Source organism: Balaenoptera ricei, chromosome 11 (assembly GCF_028023285.1).
Source record: "Balaenoptera ricei isolate mBalRic1 chromosome 11, mBalRic1.hap2, whole genome shotgun sequence".
Taxonomy (NCBI): domain Eukaryota; kingdom Metazoa; phylum Chordata; class Mammalia; order Artiodactyla; family Balaenopteridae; genus Balaenoptera; species Balaenoptera ricei.
In genome coordinates, this window is record NC_082649.1 from 22,413,027 (window position 1) to 22,433,503 (window position 20,477).

Consider the following 20,477-nt stretch of genomic DNA (forward strand, 5'->3'; position numbering starts at 1 on the left):
TCCTGGGTGTGGGGTTCAGAGGCTTCAGTTCCTACACGTGTGAGCAGTGGTCAACTCTCCAGTCTCCTCAGGAAGCCGTGGTTGCTTTGTGGTGTTGTCCTTGGTACTTGCCTTGAAACGTAGCATCTTCAATGTGGCTTTCTAAGATCTGACCATTAAGCTCATTCCAGGTGCTTTCAAAATAGTTTGCTTTCCCCTTTTCTACTCAGTAATAATCCCTTCAATATCACAACACTCGTGTCCTTTCTCCTCTTTCTAGGTGAAGGGATTTTGAATTTTCTCTGAGGTATCAAGAATTGAGAGAGAGGGACTTCCCTGGTGGCGCAGTTGTTAAGAATCCGCCTGCCAATGCAGGGGATTCGAACACAAGTTCGATCCCTGGTCCGGGAAGATCCCACATGCTGTGGAGCAACCAAGCCCGTGCGCCACAACTACTGAAGCCCACGTGCCTAGAGCCGGTGCTCTGCAACAGGAGAAGCCACCGCAACAAGAAACCCATGCACCTCAATGAAGACCCAATGCAAACAACAAAAAAAAAAAAAAAAAAAAAAATTAAGAAAAAAAAATAAGAATTGAGAGAGAACTAGATTGTTTTAAGATATGCACGTCCTGCACTGTGAAGGACAGGGAATATCTGCCTCAGCACAAGAGAAACTCCAAAGTGAGCAGCATTGTTTCTGTAGGGCCAGTGTTCTGAGAGTCTTGCTTTCCTGTGGTAATAGCCATGAGGAATCTGTTCCCAATACACCACGGTCTGCACAGTGGGACAAGGACAACTTTACAGTTCTGGCTGGTTTTTCAAAATTCCAGCACCCCACTTCATATGTTGATTCTCCTTTTTGTGTCTGCCACTCCCTTTATTATTCCCAACTCTGTGTTGCTGACTAAAGCAGCAACTCACTGAGGAACCTCCCTCAGAGCAGTGAGCTCACCTACTTTGATCGCCCTCTCTTCCAACTCTTCCACAGTAGAACCTCTTCCATCATTTAATCCTCTTCTGCCTTTAGGGTCATGCATTCTCGCAAATTTCCACTGCCTTCTGGCCCAAGCTCTTTGCCTTAACAGCTCCCACTTTTCAAACATCACTGTTTTCTGTGTTTCTTCCTGGTTTCAGTATATTCACGGGATCCTAAGGCTAGCTATCATGTTCCTTCCTGAGAAGGAGAGGGTTCTGGGCACAGAGGAGATGAAAGCACCCAGGAGAAGGGCAGAGGGGAGACAAACAGGTAGCGATGCTGACTGCCAACGGCCTACTTCCCCGGAACGCTCTTTATGGAAGAGAGCAATCATTTTTCTTCTCTGTTGTCATCTAGCACTCCTCCCCTACATTTTCAGTTAAGAGATCCTGCCGGGTTGGCAAGAAGCGAGCGTCCGAAACTTTTTTTTTTTAATTTCAGAGATCCAGGAACTGGGTTTAGTGTTGTCAAAGCACAGTTCCTGCTTTCACCGCCTTTAGTCCCGAACTGCTCGAACTGAACACGCAGCATACCCGGCCGAAGGGTAACTAGGAGACGCTGCGCACGTGGGCGGAGGCGGGTCGTGGGCGCGCGCTCAGGGGCGTGACCTCCTGGAGACGCCGGAAGCCGGCGCGCCTGAGCGTCCGGTTCCGGGAGCCGCACTTCTGCGTCCCTGTCAGGTGAGTGTATGGGGCGTCCTTCCGCCTCGATATCGGGTTCGGCCTTGCGAAGCCCCGGACGTGTTGAGCCGCGTGGGGCAGCCAACACCGGCCCTGGTTCCGGCTGGAGGACACCCTGTGCCCGGGGAGGTTCGGGGCTGCGCGGCTGGGAGCAGACGTCTGTCTGGGAGGCTCCGGAAAGGCCGGCCCCAAGGCCCCCAAGACAGGACCCTGTCCCGGGACTGGGGAATCCCCTTCTTGGGAACCGTGATTCCGACGCTCTGACTAAACCAGGGCCGCCAGCGCTGCGTGAAGCGAAGTGGGATTTCGCTCTCAGTTTTGCCAGACTAACACGAAAACATCAATAATTTTCTGGCTGTGTCTAGTAAATTTTTCTCTCCCACAGGTTGGGTCGTATGTATTAAAGTATGGAAAAATGGTGCCAAGTGATAACTTGAAAATTTGCTTTAGGTTAGGGGCAACATACATGTATTTAATGCCGGATTTGGAGGAGCCTTCCTCCATTAAGTGGAAGCCTTCATTCCACCCCCCACCCACCCCCAGCAATTATATATTTTTACTTATCTCCGTAACATACTGTACACTTTTCATATTTGTTGTGTTTATTGATTGCTCCTACTAGAATGGACACTCCATGATGGCAGGGATCTTTGTTCGCTAATGCGTCTCAAACACCTAGAACAGTTTCTGTACAAGGTAGGCCTCCAAAAAATATTTGTGGATTCAGTGAATTAATAAAATTAGTTTCCCTGGTTACAGGTCTTCTTTCTTGTGTGCGTTCTTCGAAATATATGCCATGTATCCCTTTATCACTTAATTCTTTTCCCCAGGGTGCCCTCAGGAGCCTCCAGTTGAAACTCCAGCAGAAGCCAGGCATGATGGCTGTGGACACAAGAAAGTCTGCTGGCCAGCTGTTCCAAGCCCCATGGGGTCAGCAGGGGCCTGTGATGGTAAAAGTGAAGTTGGAGGAAGAGCACCCCAGGAATCAGGGTCTCAGCCTTCCAGAGAACCAGCCTCCTGCCTGGGAGATCTTCAGGCAGCAGTTTAGACACTTCTGCTACCAGGATTCCCTTGGTCCCCAAGAAGCACTGAGCCGGCTCCGGGAGCTCTGCCATCAGTGGCTCAGGCCAGAGACACATACCAAGGAGCAGATCCTGGAGCTGCTGGTGCTGGAGCAGTTCCTCTCCATCCTGCCCCTGGAGCTCCAGGCCCGGCTGCAGGAACATCATCCAGAGAGTGGGGAGGAGGTGGTGACCATGCTGGAGAATCTGGAAAGAAAGAGAAATGTACATATAGGAAGAGACTAGTATGATGTGGTTGCGGGGAACTGGGAGCAAAACTTTCTCAAGTGTGAAGGCTCTGAGAGAACAGTGGGAAAACCTAGCATTCAGCAGGGAACTGAGCTTCTTGCTAAGCCAGTCAGGAGGGGAAGGAGGGGAAGGGTGGGAAACAGCAGATTCGGGGATAGTGGGTAAAGCTACTGAAGGCATCGTGCTCCTTTACTGGTCATTCAACATTCACAGCAAAGACGTAGGTGGTATCACACATGAAAACTAAGTTCGGAGAGGTTGTGTAACTTAGCTAAGGACACATAGCCAATAAATGAAGTGACAGAAACAAGATTTGATCAAACTTTGCTTTGCTTACCTTTCTGGCTGCCTCTCAGCGCCCTAGGGCCTGGTTTCTAGCTTCTTCCTCCTAGTCTTTCTCGGGGGATGTTTCTTGGGGACTCCTCCCTGAGGTTTGGTCCCTGTTAAATTCATGATATCCTTACAGGCGTAACGAGTGCTGCTTGTCTCTAGCTTTCAGCCTGTGCTCTGGAACAGAAGATCCTTTTGCAGACAGTGACACGTAAGACACTAGATGAAGAATCTTCATGTACCCGAGTTCAGCCTCCAGCAGTCCAGTTCAAGGGCAAAGGACCTGAGCCCCACCCATCAGAGGAAAGAGGTGAGGCAAGAATTTCTCTAGGGAATTTGGACTGAAATGAACTCCCCTTTGGTTTTTTTGTGGAGTGTGACTTGTTAATTCCTTGTGATGAGAGTTGTTAAAGAGTGACAGAGCTGACATTTTAGGTAATAATGATTAACAGTTGATAAGTCATCTCAGAACAGCCTCAGCAGTATGTTGGTTTTAAACATCCACAGTTGAATTTTCTGCAGATTGTCTATGCAAATGTTACTTTCAAGTATTTTGATGCTTACATAAATAGACCCTGATAGGATATTAACATTGTAAAACTACATTGACTTTTTTGAAAGTTACCTCTTATTATTACCAGAGAAGTATATATGCATTGTAGAAAGTTAGAAAATACAGAGTTGCAAAATAAAAAAGCAAAGTATGATATTCTTATCACCCAGAGATTACGATTGATGACTTTTTATTTTATATCTGTATATCTTTTATGTGCACATGTGTGTATACATACATATACACATTCCTTTCACCAAAAAGGGATCATTTCTGTGTGCTATTTTATAATCTATTTTGCTCAGTTAATAATCTTCCCTTTTCCCTGTCAGTACATCTTAATGTTATCTAAGCTCAATCCAAATTCAAACTGGTCCATTTTTTTCCAAAATGTCTTTAAAGCTGATTTGTGCAAACCAGGATAGAAGCCAGGGGCACATAACACATCTGGTTGTTATGCCTTTTATTTTTACTTTAGAACAGTTTCGCTCTCCCATTTTCCCTCTCACAGCCCAGACTTTTTGATGAGCCCAGGCCAGTCTCCTACCCTCTGGATTTTTCTGGTTGCTTCCTCATTGTATCATTTATTTTGCTGCCCCTGTACCCTGGATTTCCATAAACTGGAAAAAAGTTTGAAAGACTCAAGTTAAACATTTTTGGCTAGAATTAATATTAGGTAATAGTAGACATGAATACCTGGGTGACCCACTATAAAATCCCTGGCTGGCTTAGGATGATGACAGTATGATCCCTCCATTGAACAGCTAATATTTCCCCTTGTAACGGTGTGGTGTCACTTTGGCAGTTTGTGAATGGCCAGTTTCCCATCAACAAAATACAAAATGAGAATTCTTGTGTGGGTCAACCATTTTATTAAGGGTTGCAGAATGATTTTATAATTCTTTCGTTCCTTCTACATCATTAACTGGCATTCTTCTTTATAGTAAAGAAATGGTCAGATCATCTATTTGTTGATTAGATTGACTTGACTTCATATTAGACAGTCAAGATTGATGCTTAGTTTTCCCCGTTTATTTACCAATTTTCATATTCAAGGAATGGTTTAATAGGTACCTCAAATGGCGATGTGAGATTTTAGGACTTTCTCTGTGTTAGTATCATTATGGACTTAGTAATTTTCATTGAGTCAGTGTGTTTCAATCTTCCACAGTTATTACTCTTTTTTTTTTTTTTTTTTTAATTTATTTATTTATTTATATTTATTTTTGTCTGTGTTGGGTCTTCGTTTCTGTGCGAGGGCTTTCTCCAGTTTGTGGAGAGCGGGGGCCACTCTTTATCGCGGTGCACCAGCCTCTCACCGTCACGGCCTCTCCCGTTGCTGAGCACAGGCTCCAGACGCGCAGGCTCAGTAGTTGTGGCTCACGGGCTTAGTCGCTCCGCGGCATGTGGGATCTTCCCAGACCAGGGCTCGAACCCGTGTCCCCTGCGTTGGCAGGCAGATTCTTAACCACTGCGCCACCAGGGAAGCCCAGTTATTACTCTTTTTAATGCTCAGACTGACACATCTTTGCCTTGTATGGATGTCTTCCATCTTGCCCCTATCTCTTTTTGCCATGACCCTATGAATTTTGAATCCTTGCTTTCTGAACAAAATTAATTGTTTCAGGCTCACCTTGTACTTTCTCTAGACCCAGATTTGGTATCAACCCTTTCTGAAGGAGCCTTGATTCTTCTTAATGGAGAATGCTACTGAAGTATAAAATCCGGGTGCTAGGGGAGTTCTTTACCACTAGGGTAACAATACTTCTAGCACATTTTATGGATAGAACTAGAAGTACATTTTTTTTCCTAAAAGATATGAGTTCACAATGGTGTATTCAATTTTGTTCTACCACTACAATGTTCCATTATTTTTCTATATTGTATTTTGTTTCTGCATTTATTTTTGTTAATTCTTTCCTTATGTTCTCACTTGTTTTTTAAATTTATTTATTTTACATTATAGTAATTTGTATCAGAGGTGTTCCCAGGAAGCATAAGGAAGGGGAATGAGACACAGAAGGGAGAAAAGCCAGTCAAGTGTTCCTAAATGAGCAGGTTATCTTGGTTAATTAGTTGTCCTTTTTATTTTTTAACTTTTGAGCTGGATTGATCTATATATCTGTTACTAATATAAATATTTGATGCTACAGATATTTCATTGAACACTGGTTTTGATGAATCCCAAATGTTTTGAAATGTAGTGTTTTTGTTATTTTCTAGAAAATCTGAAATGTATGCTTGTATTTTGCCTTTGAACCAATAATTGGAAGTTTTAAAATTTTCAGATGGAAGGGCTTATTTTCTGATTTTGTTATTAATTTTAGACTTATTCTATTGTAATCAGAGAATGTTTGTGTTGTTTATACCTTTTGGACTTTATTATGGTTTTCCTATGACCCAAAAAATAGTTTTCATTAAAGGTCACTGCACATCTGAAAAGATGTTCTATTTTCAGGATACAGAGCTTGATATACATATTTATCCATAAGATTTAATTTTGTTGATTTCATTTTGTAAATCTTCCGTATCTTTATTTTTTTGCCCATTTGGTGTTTTTTTAGACAGAGAAAGGATGATTAAAGTCTGTTATTTGTTTTGTCTCTTTATGTCATCTATAAATTCTGCTCTAGGAAAGTTGCTCCTCTGTTATTTTCTGCATAATTAGACATATCTGTTCCACTGTCACTGTAAATTGTATATTTAGCATTATAAAGTTCTCTTCTTTGTCTAATTTCATGCTTTTGGCCTGAATCTCACCTTTTTTCTGAAACTGAGATCATGATGCCTTCTTCTTTTATTTGCATTTGCTTAATTTTCTCTTGTTCATCCTTTATTCATAACTTTTCTCTATCATTTTATTTTAGATGTGTTTCTTGTATATATAACAGAGTTGGGTTTTGCTCTGTGACCAAATCTAATTTTTTTCTTTTTCTTTTTCTTTTTTTTTTTTTTTTCTGGCCACGCTGTACTGCTTGCAGGATCTTAGATCCCCAACCAGGGATCAAACCCGGGTAGTGAACGCGCCAAGTCCTAGCCACTGAACCGCCAGGGAATTCCCTAATTTTTTTCTTTTAATAGATAAGTTAAGCCATTTATGTTTATTGATAATAAGTGTAAACATATATATACACATATGCATAAATACTTATCTGTGTGTGTTCATGTATGTATGAATATACATATACATGCATATATTTTCAGTGTGTGGTTTGTTTTCCCTCCTCTTTTTTTAATTGTAGTAGTTCTTACAGTTAGGAAGCTTTGTATTTTTGTAGTAGTGGTACATTAGTTATCAATTGCTGCTTAATGAATTAGCACAAAGCTAGCAGTTAAACGACACACGTTTATTGTCTCATAGTTTCTGTGGGTCAAGAGTCTGCGTATGGCTTACCTGGGCCCTCCACTTCTGGGTCTCTCACAAGGTTGCAATCAAAATGCCAAAGATGGGATCTCATCTGAGTTGTGACTGAGGAAGGATCCACTTCCACCCTCACATGGATGTTGGCAGGACTCAGTTCTCTGTCAGTAAGTCACACAGACAGAGAGCCTCATTTCCTTGCTGGCTACTGGCCAGAACCCACCTTCAGTTCCTTGCCACATGGGCTTCTTCATATGGTGGCTTTCTTCATCAAAGCCAGCAAACCAGCAAGGGAGAGTGTCAATAGAGAAAATCTCATAGTAGGTGGAACTTACAGTCTTAGGTAATCACAGAAGTGACATCCTATCAATTTTACCATACTCTATTGGTAACTCGGCCATGCTTTATTCTTTCTCACTCCCACACCTGTATTATTCCCATTCCTTCTACTTGGCTGACCTGTTTCTCTGAACCCCTGACACTAAATAAAGAAAAGATATAAAATCCTCTGTTAAATCTAAAATAAAGATTAACCCTCCTACTTGTCTCTTAAATTATTTTTGAGTTGCCTTTTCTCCTCAAGTTATATGATGTGTTGTTTCAGATGGTGGTGTGAGGACTGAGAACCTGACATTAGAAGTGAAGCAGGAACCTTATGAAGAAACATTATGGTGTAGGGAGGGGTCTGATGGACATCATGAAACCGTGTGTCAGCATGCCACATACAGAGGAGACAGTGAGCCTAGTGGAAGTTTGGAGTTGCAGGATGGGGATACCACAGGTGAAAAAACATATGACTGTGATGAATGTAGGAAAACCTTCACTTGGATAAGAGGCCTTCAGATGCATAGGAGGATCCACATTGGGAAGAAACCATATTCCAGTACAGAATATGGAAAGGCCTTCATCAGACGTGCAGAACTTACCCAGCATCAGGGGCTTCAAAGCAAGGGAAAACCTTATCAGTGTAAAGAGTGTGGCAAAGGCTTCAGTCAGAAAGCAGGCCTCTCCCAACATGTCAAAATCCACACTGGAGAAAAGCCCCATCAATGTAATAAATGTGGCAAATTTTTTAGTCAGAGATCGGTTCTTACAAAGCATCAAAGTCTCCACACTGGAAAGAAACCTTTTGAATGTATATATTGTGGGAAAACCTTCTGCCATAGTGCAGACCTCACTGAACATAAGCAATTCCACAACAAAGAGAAGCCTTATGAATGTAATGAATGTGGGAAAACCTTCAGGCAGCGTTCAAATCTTACTGAGCATCAGCGAATTCACAGTAAAGAAAAACTCTATGAATGTAAAGTATGTGGAAAAGCCTTCGCTCAGTATGCAGGACTTAACCAACACCGGAGAATCCACACTGGAGAGAAACCTTTTGAATGTCCTGTATGTGGACGAGCCTTTAGCCGGAGCTCAGAACTTATAATACATCACAGAATTCACTCAGGGGAAAAACCCTATGAATGTGCCGAGTGTGGAAAAACCTTTAGAGTGAACTCAACCCTGGTCATACATCAGAGAAGTCACACTGGGGAGAAGCCCTATAAATGTGATGAGTGTGGTGAAGCCTTCAGTCAACACTCAGGCCTCAACAAACACAAGTTAGGAGGGAAGCACAGAAACCCTCCTAAACCGAGAAAATATACGTGTGATGTATGTGGGAAGACCTTTACGCAGTTAACTGGCCTGAGGAACCACAAAAGAATCCACACTGGGGATAAGACCTACCAATGTCCTGAGTGTGGCAAGGCCTTCACAAGGGGAGAGCATCTTATTGAACATCAGGGGATTCACAACAAGGAGAAGCCTTATCAATGTAAAGAATGTGGCAAAGCCTTCAGTCAGAAGACAGGTCTTAGTCATCATCTCAAAATCCACACAGTAGAGAAACCTTTCAAATGTTCTGAATGTGGGCGAGCCTTCAGCTGTAAGTCAAATCTCAATAAACATAAGAGAGTCCACTCTGAGGAAAAATCCTATACATGTAAATAGCGTGGGAAGGCATACAAGCAGAGAGCAATGCTGATGCAACATCAGAGAGGCCACATCCTACTAAGCCCCAGCAGTGGTGAATGAGGTGAAGCCTGCAGTAGAAGCTCAGTTCTGATTAAGCACCAGAGAATCCGCTAAAATGACTCCTTGCCAAGGTGTTTGGTGACAACTTCAAGTAGAATTCAGAATTTTTTTAAATTGAGATAAAATGTCTCCTGAACTTCCTTATTTAAAGAACGTCAGAGATAACACATTGAAAAGTTGTTTAAAGGTCATAAATACTGGAAGAGTTGAGATTTTGGAAAAATAAACATCAACAAGAAATTTACCTGTGATTACCTTTGTTAAATGCAGTGAAGTGTCATTTAATACAATGAAAAGGTACACAAGGGCAGCTGTAAAAAATACATTTTTTATACTGAATTCATGAGTTTTTATGTTTTGCTTTTTCAAATCATTCTGATTTCTAACTAGCCTTAGCCTAGTCTAATGTTGAAATTGCTTCTCTTAGTACCAGTTGAGGTCACAGGACTATCCAAGAGCTTAGAATGTGTGAGATGAGTTGTCTCTGTTTCCCTCCCACCTTGGCTACCTAACCAAGCCTCTGACCATAAGTGGGTGGCCTGCAGACCCTTCCTGATCCCCACCCCCAGAACTAGCATTTCCTGGTGAAAAAGGACATGTTATATTCTAAGTGATATGGAGGGCATAGAGGTTTGGGCCCCCAGTACATCAAAATCTAGTGTGTCCATCATGGCTAAAGCACAGAGCATACCTTTCGATTGTGAACACAGCTCCTTGAGCTCACAACAGAGGACAAAAGAGAAGAGGGGAAAACAAGCCTTTCATTCCAGCATTTTCCATCTCCTACAAAGTATATTTATACAACTGAAACCTCTTTCAGCTTCAGCACTGCCTACCTCCCTCAGTCAATGTAGTGAGGGACTTTGCTGAAGCTGATGATAGTTTTCAAGTACTGGAAGAATATTTCCTCATTTTTGTGACTGCTTCTGACTTCTACTAGATTTACAGTATTTATAGGGCAACATAATTCCCTGTCAATAGAAAGAAACTCTGGCCCAGCTGTGGTAAAAATTTTGGTGAATTTAAGTCTCCCTTAGGCTATCTAGTCTGCTAATTTGTCAATTCTTTTTGCTTTTCTTTTCTGCTCTACTGCCTCTGATCCTCTGAATATAAGACTCTTGAAACTTCCCTGGTCATAGAGAATGTTTCCCATTGTCTCTTTTTATAGTTTTTAGCTCTCACTTCCATGGTGAATAGAAGTGTCGTTTCTCTTACAGGCCAGCGATATTTAACTATCTCCAGGTTCCAACCTATCCATATAAATACAATGTTTTCTTAAAAGAAATGGCAAATATGGGAGCATCAAAAGTTATTAAATGATGTGTCAGTCCTTAAAACCCAACTCAAGTGTGAATCGCCACAAGTCCAACACTTTTTTTGAGATGTAATTGATGTAACATTAGCTTCAGATCTACAACAAAACGATTCAATATTTGTATATACTGTGAATCACCACAATAAGTCTAGTTAATATCCATCAACACATACAGTTAACAAATTTTTTTTTCTTTTGATGAGAACACTTAAGTTCTACTCTCTTAGCAACTTTCAAATAATACAGTACAGTATTAACTATAGTCACTATGCTGTACATTACATCCCCATGAAATTTATTTTATAACTGGAGGATTGTACCTTTTGATGCCCTTCACCCATTTCACCCCTACCCTCCCAACTCTGGCAACCACCAATCTATTCTCTATATCTGTGAGTTTGGTTTGTTCTTGTTGTTTTAGAGTCCACATATAAGTGAGATTGTATGGTATTTGTCTTTCTCTGACTTATTTCACTCAGCATAATGCCCTCAAGTTGTTGCAGATGGCAAGATTTCCTTTTTTATGGCTGAACTGTATACACACACACACAACATTTTCTTTATCCATTCATCTGTTGATGGACACTTAAGTTGCTTTCATGTGTTGGCTATGGTAAATAATGCTGCAGTGAACAGGGGCTGGAGGGGCATTGCGGGCTGGTGCAGATATCTTTTTGAGTTCGTGTTTTTGTTCCCTTTGGTTAAATACCAAGGAATGGAATTGCTGGATCATGTTCTAGTTTTTGAGGAATCTCAATACTGTTTTCCATAGTGGCTGCACCTATTTACATTCCCACCAACAGTGTACAAGCATTCCCTTTTCACCACATCCTTACCAACACTTTCTTCTTGTCTTTTTGATAATTGCCATTCTAACATGTATGAGGTACTATCTCCTTGTGGTTTTAATTTGCATTTCCCTGATGATTGGTGACATAGAGCTCCTTTTCATGTACCTGACCATCTGTATGTCTTCTTTGGAAAAATGTCTATGCAGATCCTCTGCCCATTTTTTAATCTTTTTCATTTTTTTCCTTTTGAGTTGTATAAGTTGTTTATACATCTTGGATATTAACCCTCTATCATATATGTGATTTTGCAGATATTTTCTCCCATTTGGTAGGTAGGTTGCCTTTTCATTTTGTTGATGGTTTCCTTTGCTGTGCAGAAGCTTTTTAATTTAATGTAGTCTCACTTTTTTTTTTTTCTTTTGCATTTGTTGCCTCTGCTTTTGGTGTCAAATCCAAAAAATCATCACCAAGGCCAGTGTCAAGGAGATTACCCCCTATGTTTTTTCTAGGAGTCTTATGGTTTCAGGTGTTATATTCAAGCCTTTAATCCATTTTGACTTAATTTTTGTGTATGGTGTAAGATAGTGGCCCAGTTTCATTCTTTTGCATGTGGTGGTCCAGTTTCCTTAACACTATTTATTGAAGGGACTGTCTTTCCCCATTGTATATTCTTGGCTCCTTTGTTGTAACTTAATTGGCCATATATGCATGGGTTTATTTTTGGACTCTGTTCTGTCCCATTGATCTGTGTGTCTGTTGTATGCCAGTACCATACTGTTTTGATTATTGTAGTTTTGTAATATAGTTTGAAATCAGGAAGTGTGTTGCTTCCAGCTTCATTCTTCTTTCTCAACATTGCTTTCACTATTTGGCGTCTTTTGTGGTTCCATATGAATTTTAGGATTGTTTGTTCTATTTCTGTGAAAAATACCATTGGAATTTTGATAGGGATTGCACTGAATCTGTAGATTGCTCTGGATTGTATGGCACAGCGTCAAAGTTTAAAGTAACTTCTTATAAGGGGTTTTTATCTCAGTGAAAATATTGGTTCCCAGCCTTCAGCACTGGGTTATCAACCAAAACAAGTCCTTTATAAGGCACAGCCTTACCCACAGACAGTAAAATCTTGTAAGGGATTCTGAAGACCCTCAATAAGGACAACTAGTCACTTCCTGAAAATGGAAAGAGGTTTTTTTGGGATTCTATTCTTTAACTCTAGGAACATGAGAGCTTTGTATTCTCTTAAAAGTGATGTTAAAGGTAGAATTTCAGGAATGTTTGTAATTTCTTTTAAAAATAAGAAATATCCATTTAAAAATAAGTGTAGGGAAGAAAACAACTGAGTAGTATTGATTCATCAGAGACTGTGGGAAAGTAAGCCTACCATATGACCCAGCAATTCCACTCCTGCGTATATACCTGAAAAAAATTAAAACACTAAATCGAAAGGATACCATGCACCCCAGTGTTCATAGCTGCATTATTTACAATTGCCAAGATATGGAAGCAACCTAAGTATCCATCAACAGATGAATGGATAAAGAAGATGTGGTATATATATACAATGGAATATTATTCAGCCATAAAAAACAATGAAATAATGCCACTTGCAGCAATATGGATGGACTTGGAAGGGTATTATGCTAAGTGAAATAAATCAGAGAAAGACACTGTATATCACTTATATGTGGAATCTAAAAAATAAACTAGTGAATATAACAAAAGGAACACAGATACAGAGAACAAACTAGTGGTCACCAGTGGGGAGAGTGAAGGGAGGAGGGGTAATGTAGGGGTAGAGGATTAAGAGGTACAAACTATCATGTAAAAAAGAAGTTACAATGATATATTGTGCAACACAGGGAATATAGCCAATATTTTATAATAACTATAAATGGAGTATAACCTTTAAAAATTTTGAATCACTATATTGTACCCCTGTAACTTACATAATATTGTACATCAACTATACTTAAATTTAAAAAACAAACAAGTGAGCACTGATTCATCAGAGACTCTGGGAAAGCAATTCCTTCAACTACAGGGAAGGTCTCACTTGGCAGAAAGATAGGGGACTTAATCTCAAGGTCCAAGCAATACACAGGGAGTGCTCCTGCACTGGACAAATTTCCACGAAGCTCTTCCTGCATCCAGCTCATTAGCATTCCCGGGTAAGAAGACAAGTCAGCCACGCTCCCCACCAGATTTTCCCTATATCTGGTCTCCTGGGAACAGGGAAGGAGGGCAATTTGAAAGAAAGGTCTGTGGTCTTGGGAACCTCCGAAAGCTAGTTGGGTGGATGAATGGCCCTGCTAGGATCCAGATGTTAGCATGGGAAATTGTTGGATCCTTTGCCTGGTCATTATCCACCCTATCGTCCCCTATCTCCCGGCTTTGACTATTTTGAAATTCCAAGATCCTCTATTAACACTTTACCTACAGAAAGAACGGGAGGGATACAGCCAAAGGGAGGGATCGGGCTGCTTTCCTGGGATTTCACAACCTACACTGATTTCAGAAACTCGAGTGCCTATCCCAGCGGGAGCGAGAAAGGCTGCAATCACGTCACCGCCGCCGAAATTCCCTACAATTGACGTTATCCTCCTTGACTTTTCTTCTCTGTGCGCCTGGGGTCACATACTTCTCGGAGAGGGTGGTCAGTACCTGGTGCCCAGTTCCCTTCAGGATGCAAAGAGGCGCAGTTTTGAAATATTAGCTAAGATTCTCCTTCAGATGGGAAAGGTTCAGCTCTGGGCAACTGATCTGAATAGAAGTGGGAATTGTGACCAGGGCAAGAAGAGCCAAGCGGAGCGCGTTATAGAGCTAGTTACAATCACAGCTTTCTCCGTCTAGAGAACCGAAGCCCAGAGCAATATCCTTCAAAAATCTCCAGAAAAATCGAGGGAAGCCTTCACCTCCGCACTGAGCAGATTTTGTCTCCCGGCTTTTGGTTTGTTATTTGACAAATTAAGTCCTAAGAATGGCTTCTGGTTTTCCCAGTGTTCTGTTTCTCTTTAAGACTTTTGACACCGCTGGTTTCCCCTTCTCCCTTCCCTCTCAAGCCTAAAACAAACCACTCAATCAAACACGATCGCGTCTCCATTGAATTTTAGGGGAAAATAATTTGCCATTTTCGCGTTTGAAATACTGCGTGGTAGTTAACAGCATGGGCTATGGAGACAGACTGCCCCGTTTAAACCGCATCCCGGCAACTCTGCGTGAGGACCTCGGCAGGCACCCACCTTACCAGGACGGTGCTGGGATTGCCTTAAATTTTTTTAAATTTATTTTATTGAAGTACAGTTGATTTACAATGTTGTGTTAATTTCTGCTGTACAGCAAAGTGATACAGCTACACACACACACACACACACACACATATACACACTTTTTTCCATTATGGTTTATCACAGGATATTGAATATAGTTCCTTATGCTATACAGTAGGACCTTGTTGTTTACCCATTCTATATATAATAGTTTGCATCTCCTATGGAATTCCCTTAATTAATGCGTGTAAAGCACTTAGGAGTGGGCTAGGCAAAGTAGGCTCTGTGTAGGAGTTTGCCATTATTATTATTACCCAGCTATGAAAGACTTTAGAAGACAGAAACCAGGAATTTTGTAAACCTCCAGAGAGGTCCCCACCTCCCCCCAACAAGGAGCATGTCCGGTTTAGCAGCGTCGCCACCAGCTTGTGCTCCACAACCGTCTGCGCTTTCCAGGGAATAAAGTAAAAGCTAAAGCTTAGAGCGCGGGGGCGTTGCTGGAGAGGAGTCTTCACCGTCGGGTGGAAAGGTTTGGGGCCTGCGGGCGGGTGAGCACTTCTCATGCAGCTGTCAACCCGTGGACGGCGACGCTCTTCAATTTTGCAGTTTTACCTGCATGCCTTTAGGTTCTCGATAAGGAGTTTCCGACAAATAGGATATTAACCCCTCCCTCACCTTTTCTTGTCAGCAGTTATATATGTCTTTGCTTATTTACTTGTACTCTCCCTGACCACTGCATTAATTCTTCCTTGCAGGGACCATGACATTGGGCATATTTATGCAATAAAGTGAAGTTAAACATATTATAACTTTTATTATGGACATTTACATACACAAAATAACGAAAATGATATGACGTAGCCTAATGTATTCATGACCTAACTGCAAAAATTAGCAATATTTTTGCCAATCTCTCTCCCTATATATATGTATATGTGTATATTTTATTTATTTATTTATTCATTTATTTATTTATATTTCCCGACCTTTTTCTCCTGTATTTTAAAGAAAATCCAGGCATCATATAATTTTATCCATAAGGACTTCAGTATGTAAGAGAGAGAGAATGTCTAAATATATGCCCTGCTTATTTAGTGGGGATGGCTAGCAGGAGGGAAATGGCTTCTTCAGATTCCTTTGTTTTGTCCAATTTTATTTTAATCAGTGTGTTAATTTTCTTAGAATGATCTTAAAGGCGCAAGAGAACAATTCCATTGCACAAAGTTGGTGGGGTGAGTTTTGCTTTACATGGTCAGCAAAATAATTTTCCTTCTAAGGATCAATGTTAAATATTTATTTTATCCTTATTAATTTGCACTTAATCAGCAACATTGTTTAAGAACCAAGTCACCTAAATATTCATGTTCTTGGCAGTGTGGGGTATCTTCTCTCACTTCTCAGCTCTCCTTGAATGCCTTGCTATTGTCTCCTAAAAGTCTCCTTTCCTTAGGTTTTATATTTCTCCTTATTTTTAACCTAAGACATTGTTTTAGTCAAAACACACTTTCTTTATAGAAGTTTGCACTTAGGATCTTCAGTTTTCAAGACTGACCTTAAGTCTTTCACCTTTGCTGAGAATTTCACTTTTGCTAAGAAGACATCAACTAAACAATTATTTTTATTCCAATTAATGTGGATTCAAACAAATTGGCTGTCAAAGCTTTTGCAAGATTGGAGGTTTTCTTAAAAGTTTTTTCTCTTCTTTTCTTTTTTTTTAGGGTTTCTTTCTTTTGGAGGAATTTTTTGTTTGTTTGGAGGCTTCCCTTTTCTTTTGAATAAATTAATCTGTACAATTTAACCTTGCAGTATTTAAATAAATGGACAGGGCTTCCCTGGTGGTCCAGTGATTAAGACTTCACCTTCCAATGTAGGGGTTGCAGGTTTGATCCCTGATCTGGGAGCTAAGATCCCACAGGCCTCGTGGCCAAAAAACCAAAACATAAAACAGAAGCAATATTGTAACAAAGATTCAATAAAGACTTAAAAAAAATGGTCCACATCAAAAAAAAATCTTTAAATAAATGGATAAAGGAAAGAATAAAATCATTTGAAAATGGGAAATAAACCAAGGAATCACCAAATAATTTCCTGTGAATTAGTTTTATAGCAAGAAAGAAAAAATTCCAGAATCTTTACCATTTGTAGTTAAAATCTTGAAAGAGGAAAGAAGTTACTCATTTTGGATAAAATCCGATTTTTTTTTTTTTTACAGTCCTTTAAAAATCAAAATTCATCAGCTGACTCTAATATGAAGGAAAAAATATTCTACCTCAGACATCTGGCTTAATGAGGTTATGTCTTAACATACAGTCTTAACATACAAAAGCTAAATTGTCATTCCCACAATACCTGTTACTCCCCCAATCCTCCCAATTGCAATAAACGCTTTCTCCATTTGCTCCATCACTTAAGTCAGAAGCATGAGAATCATCGTCTGTCCTTCCCTGTTACCAGATGTTTGGGTTTGCTTGGGACTGAGGGTGCTACCAGAGAGGCAGGGCTTTCAGTGATGAAACAAAAAAGTTCCAGAATCCAGCAGTGGTTAGTCACCCTACCTGTCCCTCACAGTGTGTATCCATCCAAATCATCACCAGGTCCCGACAATTTTATCTCCAAAATATATCTTGGATTCATCTACCTCTCTCCATTCCTGTAGTCATTCTTTTAGCCCAAGCCACCAACCATCTTTCATGCTGACTGCTGCCATGGCTGCCCAATGGATCTGCTCAAATCTATTCAACCTGTTCTCTCCAGAGCATCCAGAATGATCTTTCAAAAATATTAAAACCAATCACATTCTTTCTCTACTTTTAAGCTCCAATATGTTCCCATTGCAATTTGGGTAAAAATTTCAAATCCTAAACATGGTGTTCAAGGCCTGTATTGATTTGGCCAACTTCTCCAGTGCCATTTCCCCACTGTCTCCTTTGCTCGCTTCTGTTCAGGTCACACTGGCCTTCTCTCAATTTTCCTAATTTTCCCAGTTCTTCCTGTTTTGGGAACTTCACACATGTTTTTCACTCTGCCTGGAATACCCTTTGCTTCACTTTCTGCCTCCTTGTCCCCTACATTTCTCTTGGATTTTATCCTAAATATCACCTATTTATCTAAAGGATATCTATTTAAGAGACACATTTCCTAATTTCCCAGTTAATGTTAATTCTCCCCCCATGGTTTTTCTCAAGACACTCTTATGTTTTCATATCCTTTAACAAAATTTGTGATCATATACCTTTTTGTGTTATTTTTTGTCTAAATATCTGTCTTCCCCCATAGACAGTGCACACTGTGCATGGCACAGTGCCTGGAATAGAAAAGACATTTGTTAAATAATTGTTGAGAGAATGGGTACATAGATGGTGGATGGTGTGATTTCATCATGCTTAAAGTACAAATTTGTTTCCTGGCAGACTTGCTGCTACTATAGATTATTAGAAATGATCTAAACAGAGAGGTTCCAAGCTTCAACAGTAAGTCCCCAGACCACTCAGTGATTTGGCCCCATCTGTACATGTAGGGAAGGAGAGAAAAAATAGAATAACAGGCACAGAGGACAATGAGATCTGAAGGTCCTCAGAGCTGAAGGATCAGGAGGATAAGCAGATTATGAGGGAAAGGGGCTAATGCAGGGCACCAAGTGGGAATTCTGCTCAGACTCTGCTTCAGAGAGGTTTGTAGTCAAATATCTTTTTCTGGAAATTGTATGCTCTACCTGTGGAAATGGAAAGTGAAACCAGATCCCTCTGAGAAAAGGTGGGGACACAAAGCTCCAATCCTCTGTAGTTCGGTGAGAAGTAAGACGTGAGATTATGAAGCTTTGGTAGGAGGAAAGCCCAGGAAGGAGATTGAGGTACAAAAACAGCTATTACAATCACTACGCTATAGAACACAATGAAAAGGATGCTTTCATTGTGCTGTGCTGAAGTAGACTGTGGAATCAGACCTCTTACAAGTAGTGTAACCTTGACCTGTAAGATATTATGATGACACTCTACCTTATCATATGTAAAAATTGTTGTTGTTAAATCTAGTGGTCATTTCTTTTTTTTTTTAATTAATTTATTTATTTTTGGTTGTGTTGTGTCTTCGTTGCTGCACGCGGGCTTTCTCTAGTTGCAGCGAGCTGGTGCTACTCTTCGTTGCGGTGCACGGGCTTCTCATCGTGGTGGCTTCTCTTGTTAGGGAGCACGAGCTCTAGGCACGTGGGCTTCAGTAGTTGTGGCACGTGGGCTCTAGTTGTGGCTCACAGGCTCAGAGCGCAGGCTCAGTAGTTGTGGTACACGGGCTTAGTTGCTCCACGGCATATGGGATCTTCCCGGACCAGGGCTCGAACCCGTGTCCCCTGCACTAGCAGGCGGATTCTTAACCACTGCACCACCAGGGAAGTCCCTAGTGGTCATTTCTTAATTAATATCTCCATTTATGAGTAGGATTTGGCTCTGTTCACCACTCTCCTGTCTTTAAAAAAAACTTGTTTAAATTTTTCTTTACTTAAAAAAGTAAATTACTAAATAACATGTACTCGTGGTAAAGAAAAAAATCTTGAAAAATGTTTTAACATAGAAAAGTTTAAAGTTTCGATACTAGCTGTTTACAATTTGTATACATCCTTCAAGATATTTTAGTTTTATATCAATCAGAGCCTTCCAGAATTTGCAAAAGGTTCATGTCATCTTCATTACCAGTATATAAAAAATAAAGAAATGCCAAATAAGGTTTGAAGATATTGAGATATGTTTAAGACCCTTCAGTTAACTCAAAAAAGAAACAAACAATTGTTTATATAATATGTGTATAGATATACACATACATACATAATACTCCTTTGAAGACAACATGAAAAGTCTAAGTTTGGGGGCTTCATAAAATTGAGGTTAAAGCTAAATGGCCTTCACTGATATTAAATATCTACTCTCTCAGTCTATCGTCTAAAATAAACAAAAATACTATACATACTGTTCTGCAACTTGCCTTTAAAAAAAAACTTAACAGTGGGAAAATATTTATTTGTAAGTTACTACATGTAGTTATGTATTAGTCTTATTAATGAACACATACTGCTCTAACGTTTAGCTTAATCATAAGTTATTTAACTCAATATTACATTTGGTGGACATTGGATAGTTTTTAATGGTTTAACTAAAAAGTAGTGCTCCACTGTATATATATAATGTGTGTGTATACATACTTTTCACACTAGTGTTGGCATTTCTCCAGCATAATTCTCTGCTAGTAGGTTGACTATTGGGTTTCAGGAAGGGAGGGAGGGAGGGAGGAAGGGAGGGAAAGAAGAAAGGAAGGATATGAACTTCATAAATTTTAATAGTTCTTATGCAATTGTCCTTCAGTCTGATTGGGCCGATTTACGCTCGCATGGACAATATTTCAGAAATCTAAAGTGGGAGTAGGAGAAGGAGAATGATATATTATTGCTTTAAATGGCACGTCCTTACATGAGTTAGGTGGAGCATCCTCAGTTACATTTATTAACCATTTGATTTTCTTTTGTGAATTGACCATAAGTGTTTTGGGTTTTGTTTGTTTGTTTGTTTGTTTGTTTTGCCGCGCCGCGGCTTGCGGGATGGGACCCTGGCCATGGCAGTGAAAGCGCCGAGTCCTAACCACTGGACCGCCACGGAATTCCGACCATACATGGGTTGGTTTGTTTGTTTTTTGTTTTGTCTTGTTTTTTCCCCCTACTGGGTTTTCTTTTCGTGTTGAATACAATTTCAGGTAATTAATTATTAGTGTCTTATTTATTTTGTTAATAATAAAAACAACTACCATAATATCAAATGATTTACACAGCAATTACTATTTGCAAGACAAT

The 20,477-nt window shown here is 40.3% G+C and overlaps 1 protein-coding gene across 3 annotated transcripts; it reads left to right on the forward strand.

Moving 5' to 3' along the window:
- The first annotated feature begins 580 nt into the window (after nt 1-580).
- LOC132374443 (zinc finger protein OZF-like) lies at nt 581-9,533 on the forward strand. Of its 3 annotated transcripts, XM_059938111.1 has the most exons (6): nt 612-661; nt 1,398-1,636; nt 2,259-2,332; nt 2,467-2,922; nt 3,439-3,586; nt 7,795-9,532. In XM_059938111.1, exons 3-6 carry the CDS (start codon nt 2,297-2,299, stop codon nt 9,186-9,188), a joined length of 2,034 nt encoding a protein of 677 aa, XP_059794094.1. In that variant the 5' UTR covers nt 612-661; nt 1,398-1,636; nt 2,259-2,296; the 3' UTR covers nt 9,189-9,532. The 3 variants fall into 3 exon arrangements, with proteins under 3 accessions (XP_059794095.1, XP_059794094.1, XP_059794096.1); XM_059938112.1 differs by lacking the exon at nt 2,259-2,332 and having other exon boundaries at nt 581-1,636; XM_059938113.1 differs by lacking the exons at nt 612-661; nt 1,398-1,636 and having other exon boundaries at nt 1,652-2,332; nt 2,467-2,586; nt 7,795-9,533.
- Nucleotides 9,534-20,477: the final 10,944 nt, after the last annotated feature.

What these genes read in the sequence shown, in the direction of transcription:
- LOC132374443 (XM_059938111.1), top strand. Translation starts at nt 2,297, where the DNA reads ATGCGTCTCAAACACCTAGAACAGTTTCTGTACAAG. An exon ending in TAGAACAGTTTCTGTACAAG is followed by an intron (nt 2,333 to 2,466) that starts GTAGGCCTCCAA and finishes TCTTTTCCCCAG; the next exon opens with GGTGCCCTCAGGAGCCTCCA. An exon ending in ATCTGGAAAGAAAGAGAAAT is followed by an intron (nt 2,923 to 3,438) that starts GTACATATAGGA and finishes GCTTGTCTCTAG; the next exon opens with CTTTCAGCCTGTGCTCTGGA.